This window comes from Myotis yumanensis, unplaced genomic scaffold, assembly GCF_028538775.1.
Source record: "Myotis yumanensis isolate MYYU_CA2020_CCGP unplaced genomic scaffold, mMyoYum1.0.hap1 SCAF_16, whole genome shotgun sequence".
NCBI lineage: Eukaryota > Metazoa > Chordata > Mammalia > Chiroptera > Vespertilionidae > Myotis > Myotis yumanensis.
In genome coordinates, this window is record NW_027223767.1 from 42,573,883 (window position 1) to 42,592,601 (window position 18,719).

Below are 18,719 nucleotides of genomic sequence, written 5' to 3' on the forward strand. Positions count from 1 at the left end.
AAATGGATATTATGGCAAAACTAGATAGTCTAGCCAAAAAGTTATGATAGGCAATTCTTGTATTTGGTTAGTAAAAAATAAAAAGATGCGACCTGAATGCAGTCTTACAATTTTTTAAAACAATGCTCCATGGGAACATGGCAGTGGGTGGGAGGGTGGATAAGGGAGTACACGGTAGCCCTTAATGTGGAAGGGTGGGAATCACTGTGGCTGTAGGCAGCCAGGTGAATCAGGCAGGAAAATGGAAACAGATCGTCAGCACAAACAGTAAATGTCAGTGGTGGGAGGGAACCCCTTTCATGTATAGTGGAGAAAACTGGGGGCTCCAAGGTGACGTCACTGGCCCAGGAGTATGGACGAGCCACATAGAGCCGCCCAGACCCTCTGACTCAGCCCCGCGGAAGTTCTGGTTGGCCGCTCAGTCTCATTGCATCACGGCTGGTAGAGCCCCGTTTGTAGTGTATGGCCTATCCAGTAAGTCAGTAAAGTCATTTTAGATAAAATATCATTGTTTTCAGAAATTAATTGTTCTACCACCTTTGGGCTGTTAGCATCCAGATAGCCTATTTCATTTTTTTATTTATTATTTTTAATTGAGGTATAATTCATTTAACATATAATTTACCATTTGTAAGTGTTCAATCCATTGGCTTTTAGTATTTTCAGAAGGCTATGCAACCATTACCAATATCTATTTCCAAGATATTTTCATCATCCCAAGAAGAAACCTGGAACCTTCCTACCCCTAACTCTTATCAGTCACTAATTTACTTCCCATAGATTGGCTTATTCTGATTATTTCGTATAAATGGAATCATACAATGTATAGCCTTTTGTGTGTGCCTTCTTTCACTTAGCACAACGTTTTCAGGATTCATCTCTCAGTGCTTCATTCCTTTTTATGACTAGTAATATTCCACTGTGTGGATATATATTTTATTTATGGATTCATCAATTGGTGTATATTTGGATTGTTTCCACTTTTTGGTTGTTATGAATAATGCTGCTGTGAACATTTATACACAAGTTTTTGTTTGACTGTATATTTTCAGTTCTCTTGAGTATATGCCTAGGAGTGAAATTGCTGGGTCATATGGTAACTCTCTGTTAAACAGTTTGAGGAACTGCCAAACTGTTTTCAGAAGTGGCTGTACCTGTTGATATTCCATCAGTAACGTGTGAGGCTTCAGTTTCCCACATCCCAGCCAACACTAGCTCTTTGCCAGCTGCTTCTTATAACCATCCTACTAGGTATAAAGTAGTATCTTATTGTGGTTTTGATTTGCATTTTTCTAATGACAAAAGATTATGAGCATTATTTTCCTGTACATATTGGCCATTTGTATATGTTTTTAAGTCTATTCAAATGCTTTGCCCATTTTAAAACTGGGCATTTGTCTTCTTATTGTTGAATTGTAGGAGTTTTTTCCCTATATTCTGGATACTAGACCCTTATCAGATCTAGTTTTACAAATATTTTTTCCCATTCTCTGGGTTGTCTCTTTACTGTTTTTTGTTGTTGTTATTAATCCTCACATGAGGATATTTTTTCCATTGCTTTTCAGAAGGAATGATAGGAAGGTAGGGAGGAGGAGGAGGAAGAGGAGAGACAGAGAGACGAGAGAGACGAGAGAGAGAGAGAGAGAGAGAGAAACATTGATGTGAGAGAGACACATCAATAGATTGCCTCTCACAAGCAAACCCGCAACCCAGGTATGTGCCCTTGACCAGGAACTGAACCCAGGACCCTCCAGTGCGCAGACTGGTGCTCTAATCACTGAACACAATGGCCGGGCCATCTCTTTACTTTCTTGATAGTGTCCTTTGACACACAAAAGTTTTTAATTTTATAAACTTCAGTTTTATTCTTTCTTTGCTTGTAGTCTGTTTCATTTTTTAAGCTTAATTTCTCTTCACAATCTTTTCCTTTTTCTCATCTTCACTACCTCATGTTCACTGTGGAAAAATGCACGTACCCAATTCTAAAATTACATAAATCTCTGCTCTGCCATCTGTAATCTACAACTTCTTTAAGAAAGATCTTCTCGCCCAGCCCATGGGGCTCAGAGGTTGAGCATCCCCCCATGAACCAAGTGGTCAGGGTTGTGGGCTCCATCTCCAAGAGAGGGCGTGCAGGAGGCAGCTGATCAGTGATTCTCATCATTGATGTTTCTCTCTCTCTCCCTTCTTCTCTCTGAAATCAATAAAAATATATTTTAAAAAGAAAGATCTTCTCAAATAGAAATGAGAAAGGAGCCAGTAGTGAAATCCACATGTACTGGGAAGTTTGCCTGTGTCATCAGATTAAATAGGTGTGGGTATTGTTATTCTAGCTTTACAAGGAACCCATTGAGATTGAGTAAGATGAGTTGGCTTGTCCAAGGCGATATACCTGGTGAAGTGGCATATTGGGGTTCATACTAAGATCTCTTATTTCTATTTTTAAAGATTTTTTTCATTTAATTCATTAATGATGATAGTTATGCTGGAGAGATTAGAAGAAAAAGGCAGGGAGAAGAGCAAAGGAGGCAAAGAAGAATTTAATTTACAAACATAATCTAAACGTACATTTCAAATATGAAAAAGTTAAATCTGCTCTTTAGCAGGAGTTCTTAGATTGGGGGTTTGGGATCCCTAGGAGACCCATGGACAGAGTTCTAGAAAAGGGCGAACTCCTTGATATCACATGCAAAATGTTGTCTGTTCATTTTTATGAAAGGGAAGATTTGTGCTTTTCTAAAGATTCTCCAAAGTTTAAGAGTTGCTGCTAAGGAGAGGAACATACAGACTTATGGGAAGGAAAGGCAGGTGATATATTAGCAATTTGTCTTTTTCCATTGGCCATGTTCTGGGTATGTTATGGTTTGAGTTAAACCTTCCCTTCTGGTTTCAAATATTTTTGCCTTAGACTATTTGTATATACCCCTTGGCTTAAGATTAGTTCATTTAAGCTTCTTTTCTAAGTGTTAATTTTTGTTAATGAAAAAACAATAACATTCCTTTTGGTAGGTCAAGTATATACATTAAATTCCATAATTTCCTGATGTTGTTAAGCATCTAAAATATTTGTGATTTAAATTTTTGTAAAATATAGGAATGTAATAAGGGCACTTCACTTATTTTCATTTTCTTAATGAGTTTTTAATTCAAGTTCACAATGATCTAGTCAAATTGACACGTACTTAGGCCTCTCATAATGGCTCACATCACAGGTAGCCACAGTGTGGACATCCTGCTAAATATATCTCCGTCTAAACTAAGGTGTTCCTTGTAAGAGTTTAAGAAAAGGAAGATTCGCAAGGCCTTTTAAGTCTCTTATTTTTCTTAATAAAGCTAAGAGGCGGGATTTCAATTAATAATTATCAAGATACTCATCTTGACAGCATTTTAAAAATGGACTAGTGCATTAAAATAATTGTGTTCCATAAAACAACATTTGGTCAGTCTAAACTGAGACCTTCCAAGATTATGTATATTGTGGATATGTTCTCCTGGTTGTTTTTAGGGCACTGGATTTTATTTGCATGTTCATGTAGCCAGGACTTAGTCAGATTTTAATGGAAAAGCTAACAGTAATATAAAAATCTTACCTGCCCTAGCTGGTTTGGCTCAATGGATAGAGCGTCGGCCTGTGGACTGAAGGGTCCCGGGTTCAATTCTAGTCAAGAGCACATGCTAGGGTTGCAGGCTTGATCCCCATTGGGGGGCATGCAGGAGGCAGCCAATCAGTGATTTTCTCTCATCATTGATGTTTCTATCTCTCCCTCCCTCTCCCGTTCTCTCTGAAATCAATAAAAATATTAACAAAATAAAATAAATAAGATAAAATAAAACTCTTACCCTTCTTTTAAAAATAATTCCTTTGTTGCCTTGACCTGTGTTGCTTAGTTGGTTGAGCACATGCACCAGAGGTCTGTGGTTCGATTCCTGTCGGGACACCTGCCCGGGTTGTGGGTTCCATCCCCAGTAACGGGAGTGCAGGAGGCAGCCAATTGATGTTTCTCCCTCTGCCTTCCTCTCTCTCTCAAATCAATAAAAACATACTTTTAAAAAGTAAAAATAAAAAAAACTCTTTGGTGAAATTATATTCTCCTTTCGATGATGTTTGTGAATGGAATTGAACAGTGGAAAGATGTTTTAAATATACATTGTGACCATCAGGTCCTGAAGTGTAGCCTCCTTAGTATTTAATTTCTTGTTTGGCCCTAGGGGGTTATTGGTGAAAGTTAAGGTAGTTTCAGCAACTGTGTGATGAGTAATGCACATTGGTTTTTATTATCTTACTAGAGGCCCAGTGCATGAAATTCGTGCATGGGAGGAGGGAGGGGATCAGCCTGGCCTGCACCCTCTCCCAATCTGGGACCCCTCGGGGGATATCCAACTGTCGGTTTAGGCCCGATCCCACAGGGATCCCTGCGGGAGATGGCCTAAACTGGCAGTTGGACATCCCTCTCGCAATCCGGGACTGCTAGCTCCTTAATCGCTCGCCTGCCTGCCTGATCGCCCCTAACCACTCACCTGCCTGCATGATCGCCCCTAACCACTCACCTGCCTGCATGATCGCCCCTAACCACTCACCTGCCTGCCTGATCGCCCCTAACCGCCTCTGCCTCCCTGCCACCGCAGCTTCATCCAGACAGACATCTGGAATGACGTCCGGAAGGTCATTCGGCTGTCCGGTCTAATTAGCATATTGTGCTCTTATTATTCTAGATATGGAAATGTGAATTTACCCTTTGCATGAAGTAATATCTCAAATACAACCAACAGTAACCAGCACTCTCTCTTAACAGTCCTATAGTCCATTTCCCCACTAGAGCTTTCACTCTGTGGCATGTTATCTATCTCATGAGGTAATTCGGTGAGTTCACCAATCATTTCAGCACTGCATCATACCCTTTTAGCCTCCAGTAGCAGTTTCCTTGCCTCCTGCCAGCTTCCTAATCCTTTTTTATGTATTTTGGGTATTTTGATGAAGCAGCACCCCACTTCCAGATTCCACTTGGATAAGCTGGGATAGATCAGGTTACGCTGTAGGCGTAAACAACACAGAATCCCAGTGGCTTTAAAAACACACTCTGTAAAAGTAAATTTTTAAAAAATCCACTGCACTATGCATATATCCTGTAAGTCCTTTTAGTCCCTCAGGGCCCCAGCTGATAGCAAAGGTAGCCGTCATCACCTTGAAGATCGCTGGTCCCTGTGGCAGAGGGAACGAGGTCTGGAGGCTCTCGTCTTGGTTAGAAGATGCCCTGGCCTTCTGTGTGTCACATCTACTCCCGATGTGCTGCCGGGCAGGGGCAGGGTTGGAAAGTGCAGTCCTACCCTGTGCCCAGAAGTATTTGGGAAGAAGGTATTAATGGCCGACCACAGAGGCTTTTTCTTCCTTCCCTCCTTCCTTCCTTCCGTTATTTATTTTTTGTCTTCCTGACTTTTATTTAACGCTTAGCTTTTGCTGGTTAGATGAATTTTATTGTTTCTCTTCCCTTGCTTAATTTGAGATCATTAATGTAAGTTTATATAACAGTACTCGTAGTAGTTTACATTATTTCCAGGGTCAGAAGTTTTGGTACATGTGAAATAAAGCTACTGGGATTTTCCTACTTAAAATATGAAGTGTGAAACTGTTTATTGCAAAAAGATCTGTGATTACAGGAATAATTAATTTTAAGTTATTTTTTGGAGTGTCACTTGTCATAGTAGAGATAGACTATGAGCTTTGGAGTCAGGCAGGCCTAGGATCAAACACTGCTTTTGTCATTGAATAGATATGTGATCTTAGACAAATAAGCCTCTCAGAAGCATAATTTTCTCATTAATAAATACAAAAAAGTAAATATATCTATGCAGATGTCAAGTAAAATATAGTAGCATTTATCACCACTCCTTTCTGAAATTCCACTAAAATGAAAGTAAAATAATTTTTAAAGAACAAATCCATACAGAGAAAGAAAATGGAAGAGAAGGATAATGTAAAAATCAACCCCAAAGTTTTGCAGTGGTTATTAAATAGAAATAATAGATAATAAGCACCTTCACAGTGCCTGTGCATGTAGCAGGCATTCAGTAAATACTGGTTTTCTTCTTTTGTCAACTAGACAGGGTATGTGTTTGCAGTCATTTCATATGACTCAGAGGTTAGGTGGTTGGCTAAACAGCAATGTGAGGTATGTCACAAAGCAAATTACATGCCTCTCTGATCTTTTTTTTTTTTTAAGTGATGGTTTTATTTTTCTTGGAACCATATCAACCTGATGGTTACTGTTTCTTAGAATTTAGATTTCTGCAACTGACACGTGAAGACTCACCCAGTTACTGAGTGGATCTAGTGAGCTATGCATAGAACAAATTTTAAAATACTTGGCAATTTTGAAATTATTCTGATAAACCTAAAAACAGTAGTACCTAAAGTAATAATCTATATCTAGATTTAAATTGCTTAAAGCCAGGGACATTTTCTCTTTTCAGTAGTTATGTCAAGTAGCAGGTTTATTTCCTGGTCTGCAGTGCCTAGCCCACTACCACCTTTGTCTGTGAGCCCTCACGGTGGTGGACAGTGGTGTCTGATATTGAAAAGAAAGCCAGCAGCAGAATGCTCTTGTGTGTCCCATGTACAACACATTTATATAACCAGGCTCAATTGTAGACAGATATATTTTGCCGCATCAGTATGCCTCATAGCATCTAGGATAATGAGTGCTATGCAGCAGCAGCTATTCATTTAGTCATCAAACGTATACTGAACACCTACTAAGGGCTAGGCATTGTGCTAAGCTCTAAAGATATCTCAGTGAAGGGACAGTGACTCCTGCTACCTTAGAATTTACTTAGAATCTAATTCTAACAAAATGTTTGTTGAATTCATGTAACCCAGTAAAATAATGGCCCACACTGAACCATTTAAAAGCAGAAGAAAGAATTGTATATAGAGAGAGTTTGATCATTTTAGGCTGTGTTTTCTGTATGGTGTAAGTGCATGTTATACAAAGGAAATAGTGGTATCTGACTTTTTTCTTCTTTGTTTTTCTTTGTAGATAAGATACTCCAAGTCACTTGCAGCTGATCTTCAAAAGAAAAATCACTAGCTCTGCTCTTGCCATAATACCAAACCTTTGACTTACGCTTTGGTGCTGCATCACTGGAAGAATTGCTCACGGGTTCCAGGAATACCTTTTTTTTTTTTTTCATTTGAGTGATTCTTTGTGGATGGAAAAAGATTTGAGTCTTGATAATTACGCTGTTTTAAAGCTATTTCTTTATAGTCTGAACTGTTTCATAAATCGGACCACTTACCAATGAGCCACACAGCCGGCTCCTGTCAGGAGCTGGTTGAAAACTGTGCTGCGCATGTAGCAGGGATGGCACAAGAGGACAGCCGTCGTGCTCCGGTGCCGTCTACCTTTTATCATGGTGCCAACCAAGAACTTGACCTGTCCACCAAAGTGTACAAAAGGGAGTCGGGAAGTCCTTATTCCGTGTTACTGGACACCAAGGTGAGCAAACCGCATCTCCACGAGACAGAGGAACAGCCGTATTTCAGGGAGACCAGAGCCGGCTCTGACGTGCATGCTGTTAAAGAAGACCGGGAGAATTCTGATGACATGGAGGAGGAGGAGGAGGTCTCTTACAAAAGGGAGCAGATCATCGTGGAGGTAAACCTTAATAATCAAACGTTAAATGTGTCTAAAGGGGAAAAGGGTGTCTCTTCTCAGTCCAAAGAGACTCCTGTTGTTAAGACGAGCAGCGAGGAGGACGATGACGAGAGTGAGGAGGAGGCCACGGACAACAGCAGTGACTATGGAGAGAACGCGAGGCAGAAGAAAAAGGAGAAGGCCGCGGAGAAAGTCGGCGTTGCACAAAGGAGGACGAGGAGAGCTGCCTCTGTGGCCGCAGCGACCGCTTCCCCTACGCCCAGAACTACACGAGGTCGTAGGAAGAGTGTAGAGCCGCCTAAGCGGAAGAAGCGGGCTGCCAAGGAGCCCAAAGCGTCAGTCCAGAAAGCTAAGTGTGAAGAGAAAGAGACTCTGACCTGTGAGAAGTGCCCCAGGGTGTTTAACACGCGCTGGTACCTGGAGAAGCACATGAACGTTACTCACAGGCGCATGCAGATTTGTGATAAGTGTGGCAAGAAGTTTGTCCTGGAAAGTGAGCTGTCCCTTCACCAGCAAACAGACTGTGAGAAAAATATCCAGGTAGGTCTGTCTCATCACCGAGAGGGCACGCTTCGCAGCATAGAGCCTGGCTGTTCAGACTCACCTGGTATCTGCCCGAGAGAATGAGTACACTAGAGGCTGAAGGGACAGATTTCGCCAGTTTAGCTCTTTAACAGCTCCTGCTCTGGTCTTTGCCAAACCCAGGCTTAACATTTTATTCAAAAGCATTAAATTTAACTGACGCTGGACTAGTGGGAACCCAGGTACTTGGAAGGGGGATCTGTTGTAGGTGATTGCCCCGTAGGTGAAGTCAACGCCGACTTTGCACTGAGATTCAGAGTTGTTATCATTCATTCTGGCATCTTCTCTGTCGAGGTGGGAAGCACTGGGCAAAGTGCGGGAATAGAGAGCAGTCCCTTTCTAGGCTGGAAAGGATGCCAGGTTCTAGTGCAGGTGCAGCCGATGGGGACAAAAACCATAATGACTCAGACCCGTGGAAATGGAAGATCTCCAGGAGTGAGTTTGCTTTCACCAGTGGAGAGATGACAACACTAAATTTGTCAAGAGGCTGAGCCCATGGGAATATGCAAACTTTAAACAGAGGCTGAGCTGGTTGCAAATGTTGCCCGCCTGGCAGTAGGGCTATGTAATGCTACTGTACCATATGGTTAAGGTAACAAAACATGGTGCTCAAACCAGGCTGGTGCCTTGAGAGAACTGTGTTGCAATAGGGTAAAAGTTGTGCTAATTATGTTTTGTCAAGTGAATAATATTACTGTGCTGAGCTATATTGGTTCACACATGCGAGTGCATATCAATGAATACTTATGAAGGTAAGTCTATTAATGCCTACATAAAATATGTAAAATAGACATATTTTGTACCATATTTACGCTAAATTTCTTTTAAAAGATGCAATTGTTTTGTTTTGGTTTGTTTCCTGGAGTGCTCCTTATTTTTCACATTTCCTCTTTTTTTTTTTTTAATATATATTTTATTGATTTTTCACAGAGAGGAAGGGAGAGGGACAGAGAGTTAGAAACATCGATGAGAGAGAAACATCGATCAGCTGCCTTCTGCACATCCCCAACTGGGGATGTGCCCGCAACCAAGGTACATGCCCTTGGCCGGAATCGAACCTGGGACCCTTCAGTCCGCAGGCCGACGCTCTATCCACTGAGCCAAACCGGCTACGGCTCCTCTTGCTTTTAATCAACAACTGAGATCATTGTTTACTTTAAAGAGAGTTTTAAATATATCAAGTATAGCCCGGCCAGTGTGGCTCAGTGGTTGAGTGTCAACCCATGAACCAGGAGGTCAGGGTTTGATTCCTGGTCAGGGCACTTGCTGGGGTTGCTGGCAGTATCCCCAGTGGGGGGCATGTAGGAGGCAGCCAATCATGATTCTCTCTCATCATTGATGTTTCTATCCCTCTCTCTTCCTCTCTCTGAAATCAATTTTTTTTAAATATATACATATATATATATATATAAATTATATTTGCTAAAATTTCACTGCTTTTTGATTCATCAGTTGTGATTTGATCTCCCAAATGCTGGGTAAATAGGAGAAAACAGAGTCATGGCTTGGTGATGAATTGGTTGCCAGGGTTCAGGCCACAGGGAGTGAAGTGGTGCTGCACCCTAGGGGTCTCACTAGGTCGGTGCGTTCGTTGCTGAAAAGGTGTATCTTGAACTTGAAGACCTTTATATGGTTTTTTTTAACTTAAATTTACTTTATTAAGTTACAGAAATGGAAGCATTTGGTGAATCTTCTTTTGTGACTTTCCTCACTGTTTCTCACCATCATGCGTGTGAGCATGCGTGTAGGTTCTGGGGTGCTGCTGAATGTACTCTCTACATTCCTCAGGAACACGGCTTTGTTCCTCAGTATGGATCCTCGTGATCATGACGACCTAGTAACAAGTAGAAATTAAAACCTGTCCCACAGAATGGTTTACAGGAGTTGTCAGTCCTTCTCTCAAGCGTATTCGTCAGCGGCTTAGCTTTTTAACCTTCTCAGAGTCTTTGTTTCCTGAAGTGACAGTGATGTTAAGATCTTTATTTACAGTGAATTCTTTTTTTTTATTAAATCTTTATTGTTCAGATTATTACATTTGTTCCTCTTTTTTCCCCCCATAACTCCCCTCCACCCAGTTCCCACCCCACCCTCCGCCTCACTCCCCACCCCCTGTCCTCTTTCATAGGTGCACGATTTTTGTCCAGTCTCTTCCCGCATCCCCCACACCCCTTTCCCCCCCCCAAGAATAGTCAGTCCACTCCCTTTCTATACCCTTGATTCTATTATAATCACCAGTTCATTCTATTTACAGTGAATTCTATCGTGTTTCCTTAAGTATCTCAGAGTCTGATTGTTACCTAGAACTTTCTAGTATTGTTTGATTTAACCAGAAGCACTTTATTTTCATACACTTTATGCCTGATCGTCTAGACCAGTGGTTCTCAACCTTCCTAATGCCGCGACCCTCATGTTGTGGTGACCCCCAATTTCATTGTTACAAATTGAACATAATTAAAGCATAGTGATTAATCACAAAAACAATATGTAATTATATATGTGTTTTCCGATGGTCTTAGGCGACCCCTGTGAAAGGGTCGTTCGACCCCCAAAGGGGTTGCGACCCACAAGTTGAGAACCGCTGGTCTAGACCATTAATGATTCATAACACAAGGAGCTAAGCAGTGTTGCATTCTATACGTCGGCGATGTTCAACCTTTTTCATCTCGTGGCACATAAACTAATTACTAAAATTCTGCGGCACATCAAGAAATACATTTCCTGCCTATCTGACAAAAATATAGGCATAATTTTTGTTCATTCACACTGGATGGCTATCGTGTTGGCTGTTGTAATATTTTATTTGACAGTCTAAGCCAGCGGTTCTCAACCTGTGGGTCGCGACCCCTTTGGCAGTCGAACGATCCTTTCACAGGAGTCACCTAAGACCATCCTGCATATCAGATATTTCCATGACGATTCATACCAGTAGCAACATAACAGTTATGAAGTAGCAACGAAAATAATTTTATGGTTGGGTCACAACATGAGGAACTGTATTTAAAGGGCCAGAAGGTTGAGAACCACTGATAAGGGGTCAGTGCCCCTAACTGAATAGTCAGGTATTGCATGTTTTAAAAGCTCTGTGACACACCCACTGAAAATCGCTGCCGTAGGGACTTGCATGAGGCATCTGGAGCTGGGCTATAAGGGAAAAGGGAGAAAGATACTAACCGGTTAGAGCTTATGTTAAATTCTGCCAGAGGGAAATGTTAATACAGCAAATTACATTTGGAAAAATATAATAAAATCTCAGTAATTTGTGTTAACGAAGGTTCCAAATACATTCTCTAAGGTACAAAAATATTGATATACTTCTGCAGATCTATAACCATTAATATGTATTTTGTTTTTCCTTCTTTTATTTATGTTAATTTTAAATTAGTTTGTATTTTCTGGTAAATACCTATTAGTGACCCATGTGTAGGAGGCAGCCGCTTTGGGTAATGCATATATTTTTTAAAAGCTGGCAGGTTCTTTTTATAGGTACAACACAGATTTGATAAAAGCAGTCACTTTTTTGATATTAGTGGGACTTCCCATTTCTTCCTGTCTTATTTTTTGCCGCTGTTTTCATACTCCCAAAGTGTGTCTAAAAGATGCATCTTGGAAAGTAGGACACACAGATATTGGTGTCGGACCTGGACTGCATGGCCGAATAGCACGTGTTTGGGTTCTGGCCTTGCGCCGGGACCCTGGCACACCGTGTCACCTGCCAGCAGGCCGGTCTGGCTTCCCGCAGCCCCTGTGAGTAAGATTCTTTCTGCTTGTCCTGCCCAGTGTGTTTCCTGTAACAAGTCATTCAAGAAGCTCTGGTCCCTTCATGAACATATCAAGATCGTCCATGGATACGCAGAAAAGAAGTTCTCCTGTGAGATCTGTGAGAAGAAGTTCTACACCATGGCTCACGTGAGGAAGCACATGGTCGGTAAGTTCTGTTGGCTTCTCTTCTCACCTACAGTTTTCCCTCGTGCTTTGGTGAGTTTCATGCTCTGTACGGGGCAGGATACGAGGCACTGCCTCACTTTAGTCACTTCGGTTGAAACCAAATGCAACATGTCGTCAGGAAGCATCCAATTGAACGGTCCAGGCTTCACACCCAGGTTTCTTTTCACGGTTGCTATTTATTTCCTCTTCAGATTAAAGCCTCCCATGTTAGCGTGTGGGAAAGTAAGATGGTGTGAAGGCCTTACAGTAGGACACCTACCTTTTTCAGTGGGAGCTTTTGGGTGAACTTACTTTGAATAAAGTGCCTTCTGTGTTGCAGCGCACACGAAAGACATGCCTTTTACATGTGAAACCTGTGGGAAGTCGTTCAAACGCAGCATGTCACTCAAGGTGCACTCCTTGCAGCATTCTGGAGAGAAGCCCTTCAGATGTGAGGTAAGGAAGGTGCCACCGCCAGGCGCAGGCCTCGGGGCTGGAGTAGCATTCGTCCGTGTGGGGCAGCCGCGAGGCGGGTTCTGAGGTGCGGGGCGTCAGGCTGCGAGGCCACAGAGCCTGCAGACTCATGCTCTGAGCATCGTGTTATCTCACTGCTCCGTAGAGAAATGTCCTTTTTTTGTGGTTTTTGTTTTTGTTAATCCTTACCCAAGATATTTTTTCCATTGCTTTTTAGAGAGAGTGGGAGGGAGGGATAGAGGGGGAGAGAGAGAAACATCAATGTGAGAGCGAGAGAGACATGGATTGGTTGCCTCCCACACACGCCCCAGTCAAGGCCGGGCATCAAACCTGCAACCGAGGTACGTGCCCTTGACCCGGAATCAAACACAAGACCCTTCCGTGCACTGCGGATGCTCTAACCACTTGGCCACACCAGCCAGGACGAGAAGTGTCCTTTTTTAACACATTGTTAAATTTTGAACTGACACATGAGTTATTTTTCTTTTAGTAAGTCAGTAATCATCATATGAGAAAGTCCCCTTTTATGAATAACTCAGCTGCAGAATTATAGCAGAGCCAAATAGTTGACAAAAGCAGGTTCTGTGTTGAGTAAGAAAAGTAAGCCTCTCAGAGTGCAGAGGGTGGGCTCAGGCCAGGAGAGCCGTTGTGCTCGGCATCCAGAAGCCTCCCCGTGTCCCTGCAGAACTGTGACGAGAGGTTCCAGTACAAGTACCAGCTGCGCTCCCACATGAGCATCCACATCGGCCACAAGCAGTTCATGTGCCAGTGGTGTGGCAAGGACTTCAACATGAAGCAGTACTTCGACGAGCACATGAAGACACACACTGGTAAGGGCTCCTTGGGGGAGGTTCAGCTCGGTCTCAAGTACTTGATGATCACCTGTGAGTCTGTTTATTTCAAAACGTAAACCACCAATTTTCATGCCAAGTGGAAATTTCACTTTAAATAAAAATTCAGATTTATAAACTGAATGATTAGGCTTTTATAACTCTGTTTTAAAAAGGATTACTTGTTAGTGCCTTTTAACTTCAGGTTCCTTCAAGAAAATGGATTCTTTACTCGGGGCGTGGGGTCTCCTGAAATAGTATGAAACTTGCTTTGTGTGTATTTTTTCTAAGGAAAGGGTTCTGGACCTTTAAAAGCTGGAAGACACTGACTGCTTTAAATAGAATACCCTCAGTCCTCTTCAAGTTTGATTGGGTTTGCTTTACCAAAACTCACTGCTTTTCAGGAAGACATCCACGCTCTCAGCTCTCCACATCCTGTGGACATTCGGAAATGGTGTGGGGACATTTTCTGTTATAAAAATCTCGGGGGCATTTAGGAAGCTGGCACCAGGAATGCTGCGTGCCCTTCGGACGTGCGGAGTCCCCGTGATGAAGGACCGTCTGCAGAAGCGCCAGTAGCTCCCGTGCAGAAACACCGCAGCGTGAAATGCACACGGAAGGCTGCGTCCAGCCCCTTTCCCCGTCCAGTCCAAAGGGGAAGCCCCAGGCTGCGGGTGATGCACGAGTGGCCACCAAGGGACTCGCTCCACGGGGCATTTTCAGCGGAGTCCCACTTGTGGCTGGAATGCCGGGTCCTGCCTGCGGACCAGCTTGCCTGGATTGGAGGCGGGGGTTGGTCTGTGGTGTGGGTTCCTGGGCCCAGGGCATTGTGTGAGCAGTTCTCCCCGGAGGCCGCGAACGATCGCTACTGTCGGTGCCTTCTTTGTAAACCAAGCCCAGATGTAGGTTGTCTGTTCGTTTTACTCGTATCTGTTCAAAAGTCCCCGCTTTGGGAGACTCGTGTTTTGCTATTCGGATATAATATGCCATAAGGGAGAGGAGTGGTAATCTCCTTTCTTAATCTAACGAATGACGAGCACATAATTACACCGAGTAGCTGATCATTTCTGTGTGTCTCTGTTCATCTCAGGAGAGAAACCCTTTATCTGTGAAATCTGTGGCAAAAGCTTCACCAGCCGCCCCAACATGAAGAGGCACCGCAGAACTCACACAGGCGAGAAGCCCTATCCGTGCGATGTGTGCGGCCAGCGGTTCCGCTTCTCCAACATGCTGAAGGCCCACAAGGAGAAGTGCTTTCGGGTGACCAGCCCTGTGAACGTGCCGCCTGCTGTCCAGATCCCACTGACGACTTCTCCCGCCGCCCCCGTTCCTTCCGTGGTGAACACACCCACAACCCCAGCCCCTCCCATCAACATGAACCCTGTCAACGCTCTCCCCCCGCGGCCCATCCCCCACCCGTTCTCACACCTGCACATCCACCCCCACCCGCACCACCCGCACCACCTTCCCATCCCGCCCGTCCCTCACCTCCCCCCCCCTCCAGCTCTCTTCAAGAGCGAGCCTTTAAACCACCGCGGCCAGGGCCAGGGCGAGGACAGCTTCCTGCGGCACCTGGCCGAGAAGAACAGCGCGGCTCAGCATCATTAACATCCGTCTCCAGGGTGTTCTCCACGCTGCGTGCCCACAGGCAGCTGGCGAGCTGGGGGCATTGCCGCCCTGTCTGCTCGGCCCCCCAGGAGCTCGTCACTGTCTTGGTGAATCAACACATCGAGGGGACGAACAAGAACACCTGGAGCCGCGGAGGGACCCGTCATCCAAACCAGGGGAACCACCAAACTAAAGCCCACTGTGCTTGCATTTTCTGGTGACTTTTATAAATTTCAAACACTCAGACTGTGGAATTTTATAATTTCATATCAGCTGATGAGGTATGCTTGCTTTTCTATCCCGGACGTCTCCTCCAAGAGGGGACAGGCCTGGTTTCCTTTGTACTAATCGGGAAGACTGTGAGGTTAACCCAGAGCATTAATTGTATCACTGTGTATCGTAATGAATTCTTTTCAGCTTTTGGTGCTGGCTACCCAGTTGAGCTAGCCACGTTTTCACAGTATATCAAGCATTATAGAGAAAGATGGAAATTTTCTTCTTTGTGTAGCTCTCCTAACACACTCTTTATTTTACTACAGAAATTATTTTAGAGTTTTTGTATAGACTTCTTTAGTAGTCTGTTTCTAAAATGAAATGTATTTCAATAAGCGGTGTAATTTTTTCAGTGTCGCTGGACCTATGGTGTAAAATAGAAAAAAAAATTTATAATCATCAAAATGTGATTCTTAAAGATGCATATAACTTCTATAGTTCAAAGTTACTATTCTTACATCCGTACAACTCAAAGGTGCTTCAGGGGCTAGATGTGTGAGAGGGTCTCCAGACCAGGCCACTGCAGAAGTGAGGCTTTGCTTTCAGAACTTGGCGTCAGTCCTGCGTAGTTTTTAATCTCTGCTTAATAGTCGGTGTCTTTGGGCTCACTGACGTGCTCCTGTCCTCCAGCCTTCGTTCAGTTCAGTTCGCGCATTAAATGGACAGTTTGCAGAGTGTGGGGCCTATTCCAGGGAAGTCGCCGGAAGTGGCCTGTTTCGAAAATCCGAGGAGAGCTGCTCACTGTCCAGAGGAGGAAGTAGTGGGGATGGTCTCATCCCAGTCACGTCTGTTTCTCACTTCCCTTGGAACCGTGACGTGAAGTCTCGTAGTCCACTTCTCATTTTGAGGTCGCTTTATTTTTCTGGAATCGTCAGGAAAAGGTGGCAGCACACCAAGATCAGAAGCGTGGCGGTGAGAGGGCCGAGCAGTGTGGGTGGGAACACAGAGCTGGAGTTTGCCGTGTCTGTGTCACTGCACAGATCCACGGCCGGAGCCCGTTCCCACCGTGAACTGCGGCCCGGCCTGTGCTCTGCAGGCCTGTCGTCGCAGCGCGCGTGGGCGATGCGGAGGGCGGCCTCTCTGAGACCTTGCGGCAGGTTCCTTTTTAAGTTTGGAGAACTTTGAAAGCACAACCAACCAGCAGCTTATTGTAGGCAAGGCTGTACAGAAGGGCTAACCGTCAATGTACTTACGGATCAAATTCATCCAGATTTAGTACAACTAAAACTTTTGTCCTTTTTCATCTCAGAGAACTGAGTTCCAAAGCTAGGAGTCTCCTTACTTTCTCTCTCCTCCTCTTTTGGTTTTTGAAAATTTGTTTATTTAAAAATATATAGACGCTTCATGAGTTTGCGTGTCGTCCCTGTGCAGAGGCAGCGAATCCTCTCGGACCGGTCCTCGCAGCCCAGGTGCTGCCGAAGGGGAGCGCTCTTGATTTTGTTAATCCTGAAATGTCTTCGTTTTTCTGTCCTCCGGCTGGTAAGTCATTGCCTGAGTCAGAACCCCGGCTTTTATTTATTGTTAGTAGTAAATCAGCGGACATACTGTAAGCACCTTTCTGGCTGATTAGCTCTGATGAGGGGAAAGTTGAACTTTTTCCATTGAGGTTAAGTCCTATTTTAAAAATACTGCATTCTCTATTCGCTTTTTGGTTTAATATGTCCATTTTCCCCCCATTGTGATTGTTGCCTTTGTCTTCTATAATGAGCATAGACAAATTTTGGAGCGAGGCAGAAAAGTATCTCAAAACACACTTTTCTTCCTGGTTTTGGATCTAATTTCTAAAGAATGCTACTTTTGCTACTTTAAATATTTGTATACATCCTTTGAACACCCAGGTACCCAACCGAAAAAGGACAGTTAATTCCCTGTTTGTTCCACCTTTGGTGGCCACCTGATGTCGCTCCCTCAGTCTCCTGGGAATTCCATGGCAAGCTTTGGGTCTGCACCTTTATGTAGACATCATTATCTCATGGCCAAGCCTATGATACTCAAATCACTTTTTACTAGAGATGTAAATTGCAGCCTAGTTCATTGGCTATACCTTATTTTATTCTAAATAAACGTACAGTAAAGGGCACCAGTTCTGAATTCTATACTTGAGACCATTGAAGCAACCGTTTTATGAGGTGTACTGCGAGTATACACTGGAAAATTCAGGTAGTCATCTGTGATTTCTTTATTCGAGTGAATATAGCCATAAGAAAGTATCTGCTACACAGGAAAGCCGGTATTAAGCAAATAATCACCCCCACCCTTAACAGAAGCAGATTTTTTAAATCAGCACGTCACACAATACAGTTCTTAGTGAGATGTATTGTGGAACAATCTGAAAACTTCCAGTTTCCCCCACTGTGTGAGTATTCCTTCCCGGCAGGATTTGTGGTCTTCAGGAAAATTGCCCAAAATATAACGACTCTTCATCAGTGGCATATTACATAGGAGTAATGAAACGCATTAAGACTAGTCACAACTTGAATGCTTCTGAACATGAGAACTGCAGGATTAAGCCTTAAACATATGTGCACATCAGGTTGAACATGCTTGAGACTCAGACTCAGGGTTGAAAACTTGATTGGGTCCTTTACGAAGTTAAAAGTTGCAGTACGTGGTGTGTTCTCTCCCACATACAGTACAGCACCCGTGATTTTTAAAAAACTTATTCCTACTTGCTCTCTGTTTATGGAAAAGGGAACTGTGGAGGAGTTTGAGTTCTCAGCCATTATCTGGACTTAAATCCGTTTTTTAAAGGTAACAGTGGCCACATCTCAGCATTACACAGATACCAAATGGAGGCTTTTTCAGTACTTAACTTTATTGTCTTTAAAGCCTTGTACCATTGCTAGGGTCAAGACTTACTTGAGGAACAGTCCCAAGGACTTTCTTGAGTTGATACTGCTTTTTTCCCATTTTTTTCTCATAGATTTATCATTCAAATATAAACTCTTTTTTAGCCTATTGAAGGGCTGCTTGCTGCTTTCTCATATTATATTAAGTCAGGTCTGCTCATACCAAGTTACATTTTTTAATTTGGAGAATATAAGATGAACAGTTGAAATGTGGCTTCATTTCCGATTTGATTCTTATTTTTAGCAAGCAGGGAGGTCACCACATAAATCTTTATGGTTACATATGCTTTTCCAGTCTACCACTTACGTGAACTGTTCTCTATTAATGACTGACGTTCCTTATAATCGGATTGTCCTTAGTGTTCTAACTGGAGGCAAAATACTCTGAAGAGATGCTTGTGAACTTTGAATGTTCTACTTCTCGAGCATTTTTCAGTTTTTATGTTCATGAGTGGACATATGTGGTTAGTTTAATTTTTATTTCACTGGAAGTTTTAAATTTTGAGATCAAGCAGAAATAGAAATCC

The 18,719-nt window shown here is 43.1% G+C and overlaps 1 protein-coding gene across 1 annotated transcript in view; it reads left to right on the forward strand.

Annotated features, from left to right (window-relative positions):
• Window positions 1-17,426, forward strand: part of ZNF652 (zinc finger protein 652) — a 36,744-nt gene extending 19,318 nt beyond the window's left edge. Inside the window, exons 2-6 of the mRNA XM_070394736.1 lie at window positions 7,035-8,192; window positions 12,012-12,159; window positions 12,499-12,614; window positions 13,318-13,462; window positions 14,553-17,426. Of these exons, the coding sequence (XP_070250837.1) occupies window positions 7,296-8,192; window positions 12,012-12,159; window positions 12,499-12,614; window positions 13,318-13,462; window positions 14,553-15,070 (1,824 nt within the window). The 5' untranslated portion in view covers window positions 7,035-7,295 and the 3' untranslated portion in view covers window positions 15,071-17,426. The remainder of the gene's footprint in view (window positions 1-7,034; window positions 8,193-12,011; window positions 12,160-12,498; window positions 12,615-13,317; window positions 13,463-14,552) is intronic.
• The last annotated feature ends 1,293 nt before the right edge of the window (window positions 17,427-18,719 follow it).